Genomic DNA, 16,906 nt, shown 5'->3' with positions numbered 1-16,906 from the left:
AAATTGTGAATATGTCATGTTCATGACAGGGGGTAATAAACACTGCAGGTAGAATTAAGGTTGCTAATCAGCCGACCTTAATATAAGGCGCTGCTGGACTATACCAGGCGGTCCTAGTACTTAAATGTGTATTTAAATGTGGATGAAGAAGGCAGAAGAGTCCACGTAGGAGTGATTCAATGTTCGTGTGAAAAGACTCAGCCAACATTTGCTGGTCTTTAAGACGGAAGGGAGCCAGAGGCCAGAGGGGATGTAGCAGCTTTTAGAAGCTAAAAAAGGCAAGAGAAAGGATTATCCCCAAGAGCCTCCAAAGACAAAGGCAGCCCAGCTAACACCTTGATCTTAGCTCAGTGAGATCAGTTTTGGATTTCTGACCTCCAGAACTGGAAGGCTATAAATTTGTGTCGCTTTAAGTCACCAGGTTTGCGATAATTTGTTACAGCAACAATGACCAATACAATGACTATAGATCTTCTGAGTAACATCATTGTGACAAAATTTGTAAGCAACCCAAAGCCCATCAATAAAATCCAAATAAAATATTGTGTCATTACTGTGGATGCCTTTTAGCAAAGAGACAACTACTTGAGGTAACCTCTCTCCCTGGTTTTGGCAAGTGCTTGCTAATCAGTTTAAAATAAAAGAGAGGGGAAATAGAGCAAAGAATTCAGTTAATAAATGGCCCTGCTTGTAAATGCACAGCAAATATAACACAACACTGAGATGATAGTACCTTTGGGTCACGCAGTCTTATCTCATCCTTACAATAAATCTATAAATATGCCAAGCACTGTGCTAACCATGGGAAAGTACAGAGAAAAGAAGCTGACTGAGTAGAGAAGGGGGAGAAGCAGGCAAGAGAATTCTATTAAATGCAAGAAATGCCAAGGCAGAGGAAAGTATGGGCACCTCGGGAGCACAGGGAGGCGTACCTAACTAAGTCAGGATGGTAGGTGGGACAGGGAGAGCTGCCAGGAGGAGGAAATGCCTGAACCCAGTCCCATTGGACTGGGAGCGGGAGTCAGCCAGACAAAGAAGACTTGGAAGGCCTTACTGGCAGTGGAAACAGCTTACAAAAGGCTAGCTGGCATGATGTCCCGTGTGGTGTGTGGGTGGGGTGGTACAGGAGAAAACCAGTAAACTCGAAAACGCTACACAAAGACGTTTACAGAATTAGCTGTTTTGCATTCTCTGAACCTCAGTTTCCACGACTTCATAATGGAATCATAAAACCTTCCTTGCAGGAAAGGATTCAGGGATCTGCCCAGAGTCTCGGGGCCAGAATAGGAAGAGCTGGCTCGTGGGGGTCCCTGCCCCACACTCTTTCCTCCAGGCCACGGCTGCTCCCAGGACAAGTCCCTCTGCCCAGGCAGGCTGGAACCATTTCCGGTTCTCTAAAGCCTCAATGGATAAAAAAATGAAAGCCATTTTGTGGTATATTTTAATTATTTATATTTAACAGATCACTGCTCTTAACACATACAAAATACAATGAAATAAAATTGTGTTATTCAAATGGATGACAGACTAAAATTATACTAATTCATAGTTCATTGCAGGCCATGTGTTCTGGTAATGGAACATTTAAATTTATATAATGAATGTTTTCTTCTTTCAATCCCTTCACTGATTGTCTCTGACTCTCCATAAAACCTCATTTAGAGAGAATCTTTGAGCGCCTTGGAGAATGAGAAGCCTAAGCAGCCTGCCAGTGCTAGGCCCTGTTTATACTGCCTTTAACAAAGAAAGCAAAATTGTGCATCAGAATTAATGGGGGGGGGGGGTGCAAGATAGGGGGTGGCAGAGTGGAGGGCTTTTAAAATATACTAAAGCCTGTGCCCCACTCTCTAGATTCTGATTCAGTTGGTTTAGAGTGTGGCCCAGACACCTTTAATAGTTTTGGAAGTTCCTCAGGTGATGCTCATGTGAAGCCAGGGCGGAAAAATACCATAGCTGAATGTAGGCGAGACTGACAAAGGAATCCTTTAAAGTTTTATCAACTCATTTGCAGGTATTTGTTAAGAGATAAACAATGGGAAAAAAATAGATGAGCAAAAGGAAGTTTCAATAAAAAGTCTCATGGAGGACAGACAATGGTACAGGCAGAGGAACCCTGGCCAGCAGGCAGAACACAAGGCACAATGGAGGCCCAACCACAAAGAGCAATAGACCAGATGTTTGCACATTAAGAGAGTGAGAAGGAATCCAGAAGAACTGGGAAGTCTGTTAAAGTTTGCCCATTCAGTCTGCAGATGTCATGTGGCAGCATCGTGACCAGGTTGTGATGAGGTCCCCGGGGTGGATAGAGAGGCAACCACTGGGCCCTCAACCCCTGTGTTGGAGGTACCAGCGCTGGGCAGAAGGAGCCACTATGGCAACCAGGCAGACATAACTGCACTGAGAAAAGAAAAGATCCTCAGACCCTGACCAGGATGGCCAATCTACAGCTGAAATATGGGTAATGTGGCCCTAGAACCGTAGAAGTCAATTTTCTGTGTCAGACTTTTCTAGTCAGGCTACCATACCTCGGAGGCAGTGATGAGGTGGCCCCTAAGAACTTAAGAGTATTCTTAGAGCCGAGTTATAAAATTAATATTTAATAATCGGAAGAATCACTCTAAGGAGAACAAATGGCTCTTAAATCAGAGCAAGATAGATCATTAAACTATAAAGTAGGAAGTTTTCCACCAAAAGGGCAGTCATCAGCCATGGAGGCACAGAAAACAAAAGAAGACACTGTTCTTAGGCTTGCTAAGCTCTACACTGGGCACACGGTTCCCTGGTCAAGGCACTCAATTCGACTGTCCTCAGTCTCCACTGCTTCCACTTTAGTGTGGGCCCCCATCATGTCTGGATTATCATGAAGTCTCCTAACTGGTCTTCCTGTTTCTGCCTTAGCTGCCTCCATAGATCATCCAAAGTGACCCTGTCACACATGAGGTAAATCATGGTTTTTTTCTGCTAAAACCCCCCAGGAGCTCCCCATCTCAGAAAAGAAGCCAGAGTCCTCACAACAGCCTCCATATATAACCTTCTATGACCTGGATCCTCCCCACCTCTGGGATTCATCTCTTCCTGCTCAGCCCTGTACCCACCACCACCTCTCCCCTCTACCCCCATTCCACAGTACCTCCCTGATGGGCTTCTAACATGCCAGTTATGCTCTCCTGCCTCAGGTCCTTTGCACTTGCTGCTGGTGTTCCAGAATGTTCTTCCCCTAGGTATCCACATGGCTCAACTCTCGAGTCCTTCTGGTCTTTACCTCAGGTTAGAAGCCTATCCTGGCCACTTAAAATAATAAAGTTCTCCCACTGCTTACTACCCACACCTCCCCTCCCCACTTTATTTTTTCCCATGTCACTTATCACCACCTATATATTACATATTTCACTACTTTGATTATTATTGGATTTCCTTTACTGGAATGTAAATACATGAAGGCAGGGATCTGGGTTGGTTTTGTTCACTGCTGTATTCCTAGTGTCTAGACCAATGCCTGGAAATTAGGAATTCAATCGATATTTGTTGACAAATGAACAAGTTAATCGAGCCAAGTGTCTGGGGTATCTCTGCTGTGCCGGTGGCTTCATCAAGCTTTTGAAGCAAAATGACTCAAACGTGAGTTGATGTTGGGTAACTACCTTTTCCACAGCAACCTCTCAATGATGATACTTTCCCATAAGGTAAGGCAGGAGAAAATATGCTGGTCAGAAGACATGGGGTCTGGTCCCACTCAAAGGTTCTGCACTGAAGGAGTAAGAGAACCAGCATGAAATTTATTAGTTTTTCGTCTCACTCAGGGCTTCAGGCTCCACAAACAGCTTTGATGGTGGTGAATCCCCGGTCTCGACCTGTGAGATGCCCCAGCCATCTGCTCAGAGGCCAGCCTTCCTCATGATTCGTGGGGCTCAGCTTGCGCTTTTCTTTCAACTCGCCCAGTTGTGTTGAGGGAGAGCAATCAGCAGTAACCTGGCATACAGGGATTTGACACTCAAAACAACAGTCCTTCACAACTGGCTGGGCAGGGCGTGATGTGCGGTCACGTGCCATGTCGCCGAGGCGCAGATTTGAGTCCGGCAGGCTGGGGCACCGAAGCAGGCCCACAGCTGAACAAAGCCGGCACTGTGGCCCGGCTGTTGTCTCCTCCTGTGGCCGACTCCTCTGGCCGCTGGAAGTGTAACAGAGGTCTGTCTGTGGAAAACTGCCCTCATGAGCAGCCCACCGCCGGTGCTGATGGTGCAAACGTGGAGGGCTAGCATTTTGGCATTTCGTTTCCTTCTTAAGATGTGGTCGGTGTCATTCAAAAACCTGGTGAGTCAAGAAGATCGTCTGTTCTCCAGACCATAGTTTTTCGGTCTTCTCGGCCTGTGCCTAGCACCTCCCAGGAAGGAGGAAGTCAGGAACAGGGCTTGTCTTCAAGGGGACTACCACACCGCCTCCTTGGTGCTCCAGCACGTCACCCTGTATTCTCAAGTAGGTTGTACAGTGGTTGATAACACACGTCGCGGAGTCAGGTGCCCCTGGAGTCAGGAGGCCCGGGTCCCAGCTGTGCCCCTCTCTGGCTGTGTGACCATTCTGTAATGTCTATAAGCCTGTCTCCTTGTGGGTAAAGTGGTTTTGCAAGAGAGTTCCCTAGATTAAATAATGCAGGTAATGGCAGGTAACAGAACCAAACCTGGCACATGATGAACACTTAATGTCTAAGCGGTAGGAAGAAGAAGTAGATCTCAGCCCAGGACCTGTGGGTACTTAGCTGCTACGTGCCAGCACCAAAGTGACAGGGGTGTAGACAGGGGATCAGACACTGGGGTTGGAGCATGGTGGAAGGCTTCGCAGGACACGGGGTGAGATGAGGGGCTCTGATCTCGAAAAGAACAGCCTGCCCCACAGACAACAACAGACTATGGTTTCCCAGACTATCTCTCCCTGTACAGTCTACACGTTCTCCTGAACAGCACACATCCTAACGCTGTGGCATTTCAACAGGGAATAACACAATGAAGACTGACTTGGCCGTAACTGTGGGTCCACTGCCCGTACAAGACTGATCCTTCTATGCTTGTACAATTTGCTTCCAGGTCTGCAGGCGTTTACAACTTTTTTTTTTTTTTTTTTGCTAATGCCTCTGTCAATTTTAAAATTTATCTTTAGTTATTTATAATCCAATTTTTATTTTTTAAATGGAAAATACATTCATTCAAATTCAAAAGATACGAAGGTATACAAGAAAAATCTTCTGCCTACCTTTGTCCCCCAAGCCATCTAGTTCCCAGATCTCAAAGCAAACAACATTACCTTGTTACCAACTGTTTCCATCTACTGACAGAAACAATCTATGAGTACATAAACAAATATATTTATTTTCTCTTTAAGTTTATTTATTTGAGAGAGAAAGAGTGCATGCAGGGGAGGGGCAGAGAGAGAGGGAACGAGGGAATCCCAAGCAGGCTCCATACCATCAGCACAGAGCCGGGCTCAAACTCACAAACTGTGAGATCATGACCTGAGCCCAAATCAAGAGTCGGACACAACCAACTGAGCCATCCAGGAGCCCCTATTTTCTCTTTTACTCAAGGTATAGCCTATAAAATATTGTTCTGCTCTTTTTTTCTTGAAAAAATTCCATATTGGTATATAAAGAGCCTTCTTGTCTTTTTTTTTTAAACAACTGACACCTACAGCTTTTAATCCTTCAGATAACTATGCAATTTATCATGAAATCACCTGTCAGCATGAGTACCTAAAAGGCCAAATTTTCTTTTTCGTGGATCTCAGAATAGGAGCCATTAAAAAGCAACATTTTTCAAGAAAGCCCTATTTCTGGGATTACAGGTTTCATTCTCCCTGTAAATACTTTGGTTCAGATGAAGAACATAAGCCCGTGGACTTGTCAGCGTCCCCCAGGTGCAGCCGGGGGAAGATGTGGCTGGCCCCTGCTAACTCCAGTTGGCTCACAAAGCAGTTCACAAAGGGACCAGGTGATAAAGAATGATCAAAACTAGACTCGGGATGCCAACATATTACACTGAAACACCATCGGTTTTAGGCTGAATCTAATTTGCTACATCCTAACCTGTTCTCCTTTTTTTTTTTTTTTCAAGATTTTTCTCCCCAAGGGAACCATTCTGAATCAAAAACAAAAATTGTATTTTCTAAAACTGCTAGGTTGAACAAAAGCAGAACGAAGTGGCCTGATCAAACTGGGTCTAGGCCAGTATTTTATTTGATTCAGGGCATGGTTACTTCAACAGCCACCCAGAGGCATTAAATTCAACTTCCCAGACTGAATGCATTGACCATCATTTAGAAATGTCTGTCAGGGGCATGAGGTCAGGGCTGAGATACTAAACACTGAGCATGCTGCCCTCAGAGTCCTAGGCGTAAAGTTCGTATTTTTAAGGTGTGAAAGCAGCAGGCGTCAGTATAATCGCAATTCATCTGGTGAACAAAAACAGAATTCTGAGCTGTCCCCGGCAGATATTTCTGGTAAGAGCTACAGGACAACTTTCTAAACCTACTGGTAGTTAGCTCTTTGGGACCAAGTGGACAGCGGTATTGAAAAGAGGTTCCCTCTGGAGAGCTGAGCTCCTCACCACCCTAACAGGAGGAATTTGAGGAGTCTGGAAATTGGTGAAGTAGGCTTCTAGGCGGAATATGCCAGGACGCTGTACGAGGGTTCTGGGAGCAGGAACCCGGAGAGGGGTCTGGACCTGGGGCCGGGCTGCATGGGGCAGAGCGAGCCAAAGCAGGTAGAAGGTGGAAGAGCTGTGCCGAAGGCAGGATCTCCTACCTGAGAGCCACGTGTGGATTCCTCAGTTCTCCACAGCAGAGCTGATATGGCTAATGGCTAAAATTCTAACGGCTAAAATCCATCTTACCCCTTCTCACATCCTCACGGAGGATCTTTATTGTTCTTACACTTGGCATGCCTTGGGCTCAGGGATTTTTATTTGTCACTCAATTCTCACAAGATTTCTGTGAAGGGGATACTATATCCCACTGCAGATAGAAAACGGTCACAGAGAGATTAAGTGACTAGCTCAAGGTCACACAGTGTCTGGGAACGTGGCTATCATCATTAAGTACCTACTTGTAGAATTTTTGTCACTTCCCATGTTTGTTATTTAAAAAGGGAGTACTGAGAAGTGGTTGAGGACTTCACATACTTGTTAATCTGATACTCTCAATAATTTGATAAAGTCTAAGTAGGCCTATCCTACTCTTGAGGAAACTGAGGCTCAGAGGCGAGTTGGGTAAGCTGAGGTCTTTCAGAGTGGAGAAGCTAGGCTGTGACCCCTGGCATCGCCTCTCTTACTGTAATGCTGGGTCAACTTCCCCACTATGCTTGCAGATAAGTCCACTGACTCAGCAGTTATGAAGCCCTAAGAGACATTTCCTGGAGCAACTGAAAAGTTAAACCTCTATTCAAATAAGGTCTGATGCATCTGGGCCCTCAAAGTTAGAGAGCATTTCCAGATAGGCTTATGGGGCTCACAGAAACAGAACACCATGTTTTCTAAGTCCTTTTGAAGGGAGCTTCACAATTGGAGCTCGGGACAATTGGCCTTGTCCTAGGCAGACTTCTGGTACAAATTCACCCGAGGAAGTTAAACTGTTCTCAACCCACGTAGGCCCCTATAGCAGTTTTGGAAGCTCCATCTCTGCCACAGGCATGATGGGATTGAGACATTCTGGGAATAGAGCCAAGCAGGGAACTTGTGATCCCTAGAATGGCTGTAGACATGACCCAATCCCAGATTCACTGCCTCCCCCTCCCCCCCGCCTCCCCCCCCCCCCCCCCCAAGCTCAGACGCCTGGGACAGAGGTAGATACTTGGCTGGTTTCTCCAGGTTTCCTGCTCCTAGGTCCCTAGCATAGCATCCTTCTGTACTCTGCCCAGAAGTCTATTCCATCACTTCCCAGGCCTTCCTGCATGCAGCATTCTGCTGCTGCTACTTGTGACCAAGCGGAACTTGCCACAGCTAACTGTGACCCTGACCAACTGGAACTAAACGTTTGACATTAGTTCCTATGGTTCTGCCAAGGCCATTTTTATGGCAACTGAAACCTGTTTATGTTTGCACAGAGGTGGAGTTAGAGAGAGGGGAAACCATTGGGTTTTGGTTCCTTTTCTTCTCTCCCTTAATATCACTAGGGAAACATTAATACCTTGCCTGCTTCCCCCATTGAGACAGAGCAGAGCGGCGCATCGACAGCCAGGGACGCAGTGACAGGACCACAGACTCTCATCTTTCCCAACAGAAATGACTGCAAAAAAGGAGACTTTCTAAGCCTCCCTTTGCGCCTTCGAGCCCGGGGCACAAAGAGCAGAATCCCTGTCAGTCCAGCAGTGGGTGGGGACCTGGGAAAGTGTTGGGGTTCCTGAAAAGCAGGGAAATGGCATCCAATGTAATCCAGTTTAAATTAGCATTGGCTTAAACCAGATCCCCATCTGACTCTCGGCTCCATCACTCGGTTGATGTAATCTTGGGCAAAAGATACGAGGTATCTCTGATCCTTTTCATTAATCTATGAACAGGAGATGGAATCTCCAGGTTTATTGTGAGGACTACCAGATGAAGTCCATATTGAGAGGTCCCAACCATTTCCTTTCTTCCCTCACACACACTTGCAGAGAACCCATCCCACCACCAATCCCACAGGTGATTTGTCCAGCTTGGGTCAGGTGTCCCCCACTGGCCTAAGGAACCCAAATAGATGTCTGGGCCATTTTAGACATACTGGAAGATACTGAGAAAGCCAAGCCACGGAAGGGAAAAAAAGAATAAAACAGACTCATAAAGAAAAGAAGTTGACAGATTACAAACCCCGCATAGAATGCAAGCTTAGTTCCAGAGGGGACTTTGGCCTCATGTGGGATTCACCAGGTCCCTGTACTCATCCATGATCCTTTATATCTTGAATTAGGATGGTTTGAGCTGGCCTCTTTCTGGAAACCAACACAACAGACCCCAGGAGAGACTGTGTGAATTACTTTACTCACGCACTTATTAGGTATGTGTCAGACTCACAGTCACTATTATTTCAAAATGATTCACTCACCGTTTACTGCTATATGCTTAATAGTTACATAAGATACTAACAGAAGCAGACCCAGTGGGACGACAGGGATGGCTTATGGTTTTAAACTAGTCAAACTAGCTACTTTCACAAACATTTTCTATGACGGGCACAGATGGAAGCTTAAGACCATGAACACACTCTTCTATTTTTCTGTGTAAGTCTTTCACATTAAGTAAACGCCTCCTTAACTACTGGAGAAAAGATAATTATAATATTCCACTGAAGCTGAGAAATAAAGCAAACTTTGTTTATTTCATTAAAAGATAAGGACTGATCTGTACTAATCATAACATTTTGAAGGAAAAAAAATGTTCGACACTTTTAGTCTATAAATAACTAATACCCTAATTTTTACTTCTTCTGTTAGCCAAAGAGAAGGCTGCAAACGAGAAAACTGGATAATGCTTATTGATTTAAAAGTACCAGACATGGTAATTTGTTTCTGAGGAACTGAAAACCTAAGTGGAAAAAAAAAAAATGCCTATAGCAACGAGCTTGGTAAAGAATGACATTTAAAGGTTGACACATAAATTTTACATGCTTGACTTGACAGACTACATTTTTCAAGTCCTTAATTATGAGAACAGCAGCAAAACTTAAGACAATTAAAAACCAGCACTGAAGAATCTGCTGTGTTGTTACAAATACACGTAGGACATTTGTGTCAGTGAAGCCCAAAAAACGAATCTATTCTCAATGACAGGAAAACCTCAGATTGCGAGTAACTCATTCTACGAGTGTTTCACAAGACAAGCAAACATTCCTAATAAACTTTAACTTGATAAACGAGTGATGTCTTGCAATATGAGTAGTCCGTGATGCTGAACGACACATGCTCACCACTGAGTCAATGGTTCTTGAAATTTGCTTTGATATACAAGTGCTTTGGATTACAAGCATATTTCTGGAATGAATCCTGCTCGTAAACCAAGGTTTAACTGTACTGCTCTATTTAAGCCAAAGGGCACGGACTCTTGTTTCACTTTCAAACGTGTTCCCTCGTTCTGGGTTTACACTGTACCTTTAGGTACAACAGACTGGGTGAATAATGGGGGTTGTATATAATGCACGGCTGCAAAACCAGTCTCACTGGATGACAATTACAGCACATCAACAAGTCCGTCTGTAATTAGAATAGCAAAACCAGCTCAGGCGGACACCCTCATGTCATAAATACATCACGTATCAAAATTATAAATTATAGAAATAAAGACAAATAATGGCATGAAGGGCATGATAGTTTATTTTTTAAAAAATTGTACCACACTGATCATAATGACCAGCATACACATTATGATGGCTTTTCTCTTGGGTATTAACATTGCAGTATTTTTGTATACTGAAATGTTTCAATAGGACCAAGAACGTTAGAGAAATAAAGATCTTAGATGAAAATGAACACTAATAACTCTGATGTCCTACCCCACAGAATTCATTTAAACCCCTTATGAATCAGTGGCATTATAATGTTATGTAGTTATGAAGAACAAAAGTTCTCTTCTAAGCAGGCAGCATGAACTTATACCTCCTTGTACTTTGATTTTTAGTTTTTATAATTTAAGCTATGTCCACCCTGGCTAAAGCACAATCATAACAAGACACCTCAGATAATTTCCATGCTACCACTGCACATCTTTAGTGATTTTACTTAAAAAAAAAAAAAAAAAAAAAAAAAAAAAATCAAACCACCATCAAAATAAAGAGGCAAATAAAACTGATTTTCAAATAATTTGAAAAGCATAGTGCTTATCTGTCCGATACAGACTCAAATTTAAATTAAATGCTATAATTATAATCTCCAAACTTCTGCAATAAAATTAACATAGATATATGGGTTTTTTTTTTATAGAACTATATTTTGCAATCAACAAGATAAAGTTACTTTTTAGAGAACGATATATTTGGTTACAATTCCACAATTCCACGTATCTGTAATAGAAACAAAGCCACATGATGTTAAATCTGGCTCTAAGTTACCTAAGGTATAAAAATTTGATCAAAATTACAACACTCTGATCTTAAAAATTCAACCCATATGAGATTTTTTTTTAGAATAAATGTGCTTTGAGTAATTATTTCAATAACCGTTTCTTTTTTGAGTGTCTGAAAACTGACCCTGTCTTTTTTAATCAGTGTGACTCACCAATATTTCAAATTGACCTCTTTACTTCTGTGTTACCATTTCAATATCCAGGGATTTGTGAGGCAGCATAAGTTTGACTTCATAAAAACAGTAGATACTTTGACCTTTCAGTGACACTTTTTCAATCTGTAAACTCAAGAATCACATTATTTATAGCTCAGCAACTATAAAAACATGGAGATTTTGGCATTTGAAGCCAGAATCTCTTTGTGCTTTTTAAATTAAGCTGCTTTTGAATCTTTTTGGTATTTATCAGCCATTCATATTTCCCTTATAATAATAGAAGAATATATTTAAAATAATTTTTAAGGTTAAATGTCCTGGGGGCTTACAATATGAAAAAAAACAAAAACAATTTTTTTTTTCCTTCAGCATTTGGAATAGTAGTAATTATTTCTGGTCCCTCCTTAGATCAACCAACACTACTTTCAATCACGTATAACACTGAATTTTACAGACATCCCTGAAAAGTTTTTGATTAAGTAAACGAGTGAATCACAGTGGAGTCTCAATCAGTTAACAGTGTAGATCATTAAAAAAAATAATAACACACACACACACACACACACTGAATATTAAAATCTTCAAGATAAAAAAAAAAAAAAGAAAGAAAAAGAAAAGAAAACCCTCTTAAGAATTAAACCAGGTATGTGTCATCACTGATTCTGTGCTTGTGTCCCCAACTGATTAGACTCCTCCTTCTCTGTGTTATAAGACATGTTGGTTTTGATCTCCACGCCAAGTTTCTAGGACACTTGCGTGAAGAGGCTATGCTACTACAGCATCTAAGGAACAGAGTGGCACCATTTTATTCCCTAATAGACTTCATATTCCAAGATGAGCATCAGGTCTCCCTCGGTTGCCCTCACCAGCGTGTGTCGGGAGACAAAACTTGCCAGGCAAACTGATGACAGCTGACCGCCCACCCCGCCCCCAGCGCCAATATGAGGTTACCAACAGGTTTGTCATTGTATGCACTGGCCTTTCACTCTTTCAATCAAGAAAAGTTGTGGTTACTTACCAAAAAAAAAAAAAAGGGAGGGGGTGGAGAAATGAAAAACCAAGAGTTTAAAGGCACAAAGTCGCATAGCTGCTCTAGTTGGAGTTTGTAAACAGAGAATAGGTTGAATTTAGGTAATCCCAATCTATGAGAGTAAAAAGGCATCCGCAGCAGGCTTGTATCCAGCCAGCTTCTTTGAGACCCTTCATGGGTTTTGAGGTCTACAAAGTATGCACTAAAATACCCATACTTCAAAAAGCAATAAGGCAAATAGTATAATCATTATTCCAAAAGTTACAATGGTAGTGTAGGCATACATAGTATAATTTAGTTACAATGTGTGGTACTGTTTCTATTATATAACCATATTAACTGTTTCTTTCCTACGTAATTATATATTCAGCAGAGCTTCAGTTGAACACAAAACCATCCTTGTACCACCACTGATAGTTGGCAATAGCTCTTTGATAGCAGTTTTTATTCTGCTGTAGAAATATCCTTGAACTGAAAAAAGTCCACAACCCAATGTCCAGTCATTAAACACTATCATATTTGTGAAGAGCTTCTTCCAACTTCTGTGTCACTTTTTGGAAAAATATTATTTGCTGTTGTAAGAAATGCTGCATCTGTGATTTAAAGTCTCTTACTCGAATTTGATGGAAGTGGTGAATTTCAGCCAAAGTGGCAAAAGAAATAGTGTTACAGCGATCTTGAATGCCATCAGCCTTTTGGACCTCCATCTTCCCTTCTTCCACGTGTCGCCTACTCTCCTTTACTTTGGTAAGAGCTCCTGTAGTTAAAAAAAAAAAAAAAATTAATTAAATATATATATATATACACACATACACATATCCTAACAACATAGCTACATAGCAAACAGACTCCTGCATTATAAATACTCGCCTACACTATTTCAAGCCTTTTGGAACTTAAAGGGATGAGTGTTATTACTTATTAAAAACAAAGGAACCCGATAGGGTTACTGAAAACACCACCGTTGCTGCAATTTCACTTCTCAAAACTAGCACCTGCCATTGACCAAGTACCTATAACAGGTTTCATCTCTTCCAGGGAGAGATACTATACGGAACAGATAATAAACTGCAAGTAATGGTCTCTAAAAATACAAACCAAGAAACTGCGATTTTCATTTAAGAGAAAGGGTGTGACACCATTGCACACAAATATATTAAGAAAGCTATCTATAAACACAATGCCCCACAGAAGATGCAAATCTGCTTCCTCAGAAAGTCTCACTGAAGAGATACCGTATAAGACCCTAGAACCACACTCTGAAACTTGTTAGTGCCAACTTGGGTTGTATTTTAGAAATTATTCATGTCATGAAGGGGACTTGGAAATGCGGACAGTGTACAACTGGAGGCCACCCTCACTGGGGCTGGCCAAACCTGTGTCTCATTGGCAATGAGGGGGCCATTCGGTGTTCTATCAGGAGACCCACACCTGGAGCATAAGGCCTGTGAAGTAAGAATTTGCCACCTTTTCTTCAGGACTGTAAGGACCAATGAGTTTTGAGTCTGCCCTAATGATGATCTGGGAATGAAGCCAGAGGTGTCATAGCCTCTTGTCAAGAAATGTCACCAGAGGAGCACCTGGGTGGCTCAGTCAGTTGAGCATCCGACTTTGGCTCAGGTCATGATCTCACCGTTAGTTGAGTTCAAGCCCCGTACTGGGCTCTGTGCTGACAGCTCAGAGCCTGGAGCCTGCTTCAGATTCTGTGTCTCCCTCTCTCTCTGTCCCTCTGCCACTTGTGCTCTCTCTCTCTCTCAAAAATAAACATTAAAAAAATTAAAATTAAAAAAAAAAAAAAAAAAAAAAAAAAAAGGAAATGTCACCAGAGTATGTACAAGGGAGAAGGAAGGGGACGATCACTCTGGCAGGTGCCATGTGAAGACACAAAAAGCCAAGGATATTTAGGGGTAGGAAACAAAGGACTTTCATGGGTTCTTGGGAAAGAATGATGATCAAGTCCAAATCATTTGCTCATGGCCACCTCAGGAATTCAGCCTTCCTGGCTCCATCTAGCACTTATTCTACTAAACCATGACGAAGGATGAGAGAGAAACCTCTAGCACACCTGGCTGGGCAGTCTTCACCATGATGACACCAAGGGGACAAAAGAAGGGAGCCTGTTTAGGAGGAGGTGGGAAAGCTGAGGAATTCCGTTTCAGAAATATTCAGTTTTAGCTAAGGATGAAATACACAAGGGGAAGAGCCCTGTTTCTAAACTTCTTCAAATCTCCTAAATAATACAGAGTTAAACCTAGCATTACATAAAACCCTTGGAAGGTAAATAGTGTGTTTGTTTTGGGGGGAATTTTTTGACACAGCTCAAAGACCTGAGAAATTAAAACCCACCAACAAGTGTCACACATACATATGCAGGTATGTGTATACATTTTCATTTATTTATTTTACACAAGGTCTTTAAGTGAAAAGCAGTAGAGACCCCACCTAACCCCATGGCAGAGACGAGGGGTCTCCTCTGTAGAGAGAAGTCATGGGCATTAACACGGCTTCAATTCCACCTGACCAATTCCACCAGGAAGCCGTCCCTTTAAAGTGTGGCACTTTTCACTCTTCTGCCGTTGCCCCCTGGCAGGGGAGCAAAGCCATAAAATCCGCCTGCTTGTCATTTATATCAAAGAGAAAGACCTCCTCCCCATAAAAGAGAAAGAAATCATTTTTCATAGCAAATTTATCTTTCTTGTATGTGTCCATCTCTCACAAGTTACATACAAAAACTGAAGTTGAAAAGACCAGTAAAGCATAATGAGACAGAATTAAAGGAAACATTTTTTAACAAGACGACTGAGAATATGAAATTATAAAATGCATGTTTAAAATGGCAAAGAGAGAGAGAGAGAAAAAACAGGAAGTTAAGAGAAAAGTCTCAGGTAATTTGACTATTTTATGATGATTCCACTCGCAGGTGCCCAAGCCCACTGGGCACACACCAAGGACATGCAGCATCCTACCCTGTGCCTCTGTGACATGTCTGTGCACATGCTGCCACACTGGTAATATACTCCAAGGATCACTCGTTCTAGTCATCAGAGCCTGTAGAGTACAGCCCTGCATACGGGGGCTCCGAAGCCTGGCCCAGAGCTGGGTGAATGTCCAACTCTAAATGACAACCATATTCTTAGAAACTACCCCCATGATACGGCACTGCACATCATGCATCTCTAAAAACCAACTTAAAAGGGAATGAGTCTCAGGTGTTTGCAATTTATCACATGGGCATACATTTTCAAAATTCCTGGACCCAACAGCAAGTATTAAATCTTGCTGAGGCCTAAGGACCTTTTGCCATTTAACACCTTTAAGTGTTTTAAGTGTACATCCTGAAAGAGCCAACGGGAATTTAAGACTCATTTTTCTCCCAATTATCAGTTTAGTAAGTCACACAAATGTTCCTACCTTCAAGTCCCAAAAGGCTCAGCCCTGGGGCAAGGATTTGATTTAACAAATGTTTATGAAGGACCTGATGTCTACAGAGCACATTGCTAAAACAGAGAGATTCAAACATTTCAGCATCAAGTCCCTGCCCTCCCTCCCTTCCTTCTCAAGGAAGCCACCTGGCAAAGCCCACGGAGGACAGGCACACAACCAGGACATGAAGCGAAACAGGACCACAAAGTATGTAATTCTGCGTGGGAGTTAAATATGTCTTTCTCAAGATAACATGTGAAATCGTGTCACGAGGGAAAATGCTCAGAGGGCCTACTACATGCCAGGCACTGTGCTGAGGACAAGGTTGGGCGTGGGAAGTTGGCAGGAAAACAGGTATATAAAAACAATAAATAGTAGCTTCCCAAACCAGTAAATAATATATGCTAAGCATTATTCTAAAATTTGTATGGAACCACAAAAGACTCCAAATAGCCAAAGCAATCTTGAAAAAGAAGAACAAAGCTGGATATATCACAATCCCAGATTTCAAGACATACTAAAGCTGTAGTAATCAAAAGAGTCTGGTACTGGCATAAAAATATTCACATAGGTCAAAAGAACAGAATAGAGTCCAGAAATAAACTCACATTTTTATGGCTAATTAATCTATCACAAAGGAGGCAAGAATTTACAATGGAAAAAAGACAATAGTGTTGGGAAAACTAGACACCAAAACAATGAAACCGGACCACTTTCTTACAGCATAAACAAAAATAAACTCAAAATGGATTAAAGACCTAAATGTGAGACATGAAACCATAAAATTCCTAGGGAAAAAAAAAACACAGGCAGTAATTTCTTTGACATCTGTCGAAAAATTTTCTAGATATGTCTTCTCTAGCAAGGGAAACAAAAGCAAAGTTAAACTGTGACTATACCAAAATAAAAAGTTTTTGCACAGCAAAGGAAACCATCAACACAAAAAAACAACCTCCTGAATGAGATAAAATACTTGCAAATGATATATCTGATAAGGGGTTAATATCCAAAATATATAAAGAACTTCTACAACTCAACACCAAAAAATTAAATAATCCAATTAAAAATGGGCAGAGGACCTAAACATTTTCCCAAAGAAGACATGTAGATGTCCAACAGACACATGAAAAGATGCTCAACATCACTAATCATCAGGGGAAATGCAAATTAAAATCACAATGAAATATCACTTTATCTGTCAGAATGGCTAAAACCAAAAACAC

General features: G+C 42.0%; 1 protein-coding gene across 1 annotated transcript in view; it reads right to left on the bottom strand.

The window, feature by feature from the left end:
* Window positions 1–10,309: 10,309 nt before the first annotated feature.
* Window positions 10,310–16,906, bottom strand: part of SNX18 (sorting nexin 18) — a 29,748-nt gene continuing 23,151 nt past the window's right edge. The window contains exon 2 of the mRNA XM_019464333.2: window positions 10,310–13,017. Within this exon, the coding sequence (XP_019319878.1) occupies window positions 12,764–13,017 (254 nt within the window). The 3' untranslated portion in view covers window positions 10,310–12,763. The remainder of the gene's footprint in view (window positions 13,018–16,906) is intronic.

Source organism: Panthera pardus, unplaced genomic scaffold (assembly GCF_024362965.1).
Source record: "Panthera pardus isolate Hobbes unplaced genomic scaffold, ASM2436296v1 HiC_scaffold_2, whole genome shotgun sequence".
Taxonomy (NCBI): Eukaryota; Metazoa; Chordata; class Mammalia; order Carnivora; family Felidae; genus Panthera; species Panthera pardus.
This window is presented reverse-complemented; position numbering and strand designations above follow the sequence as displayed.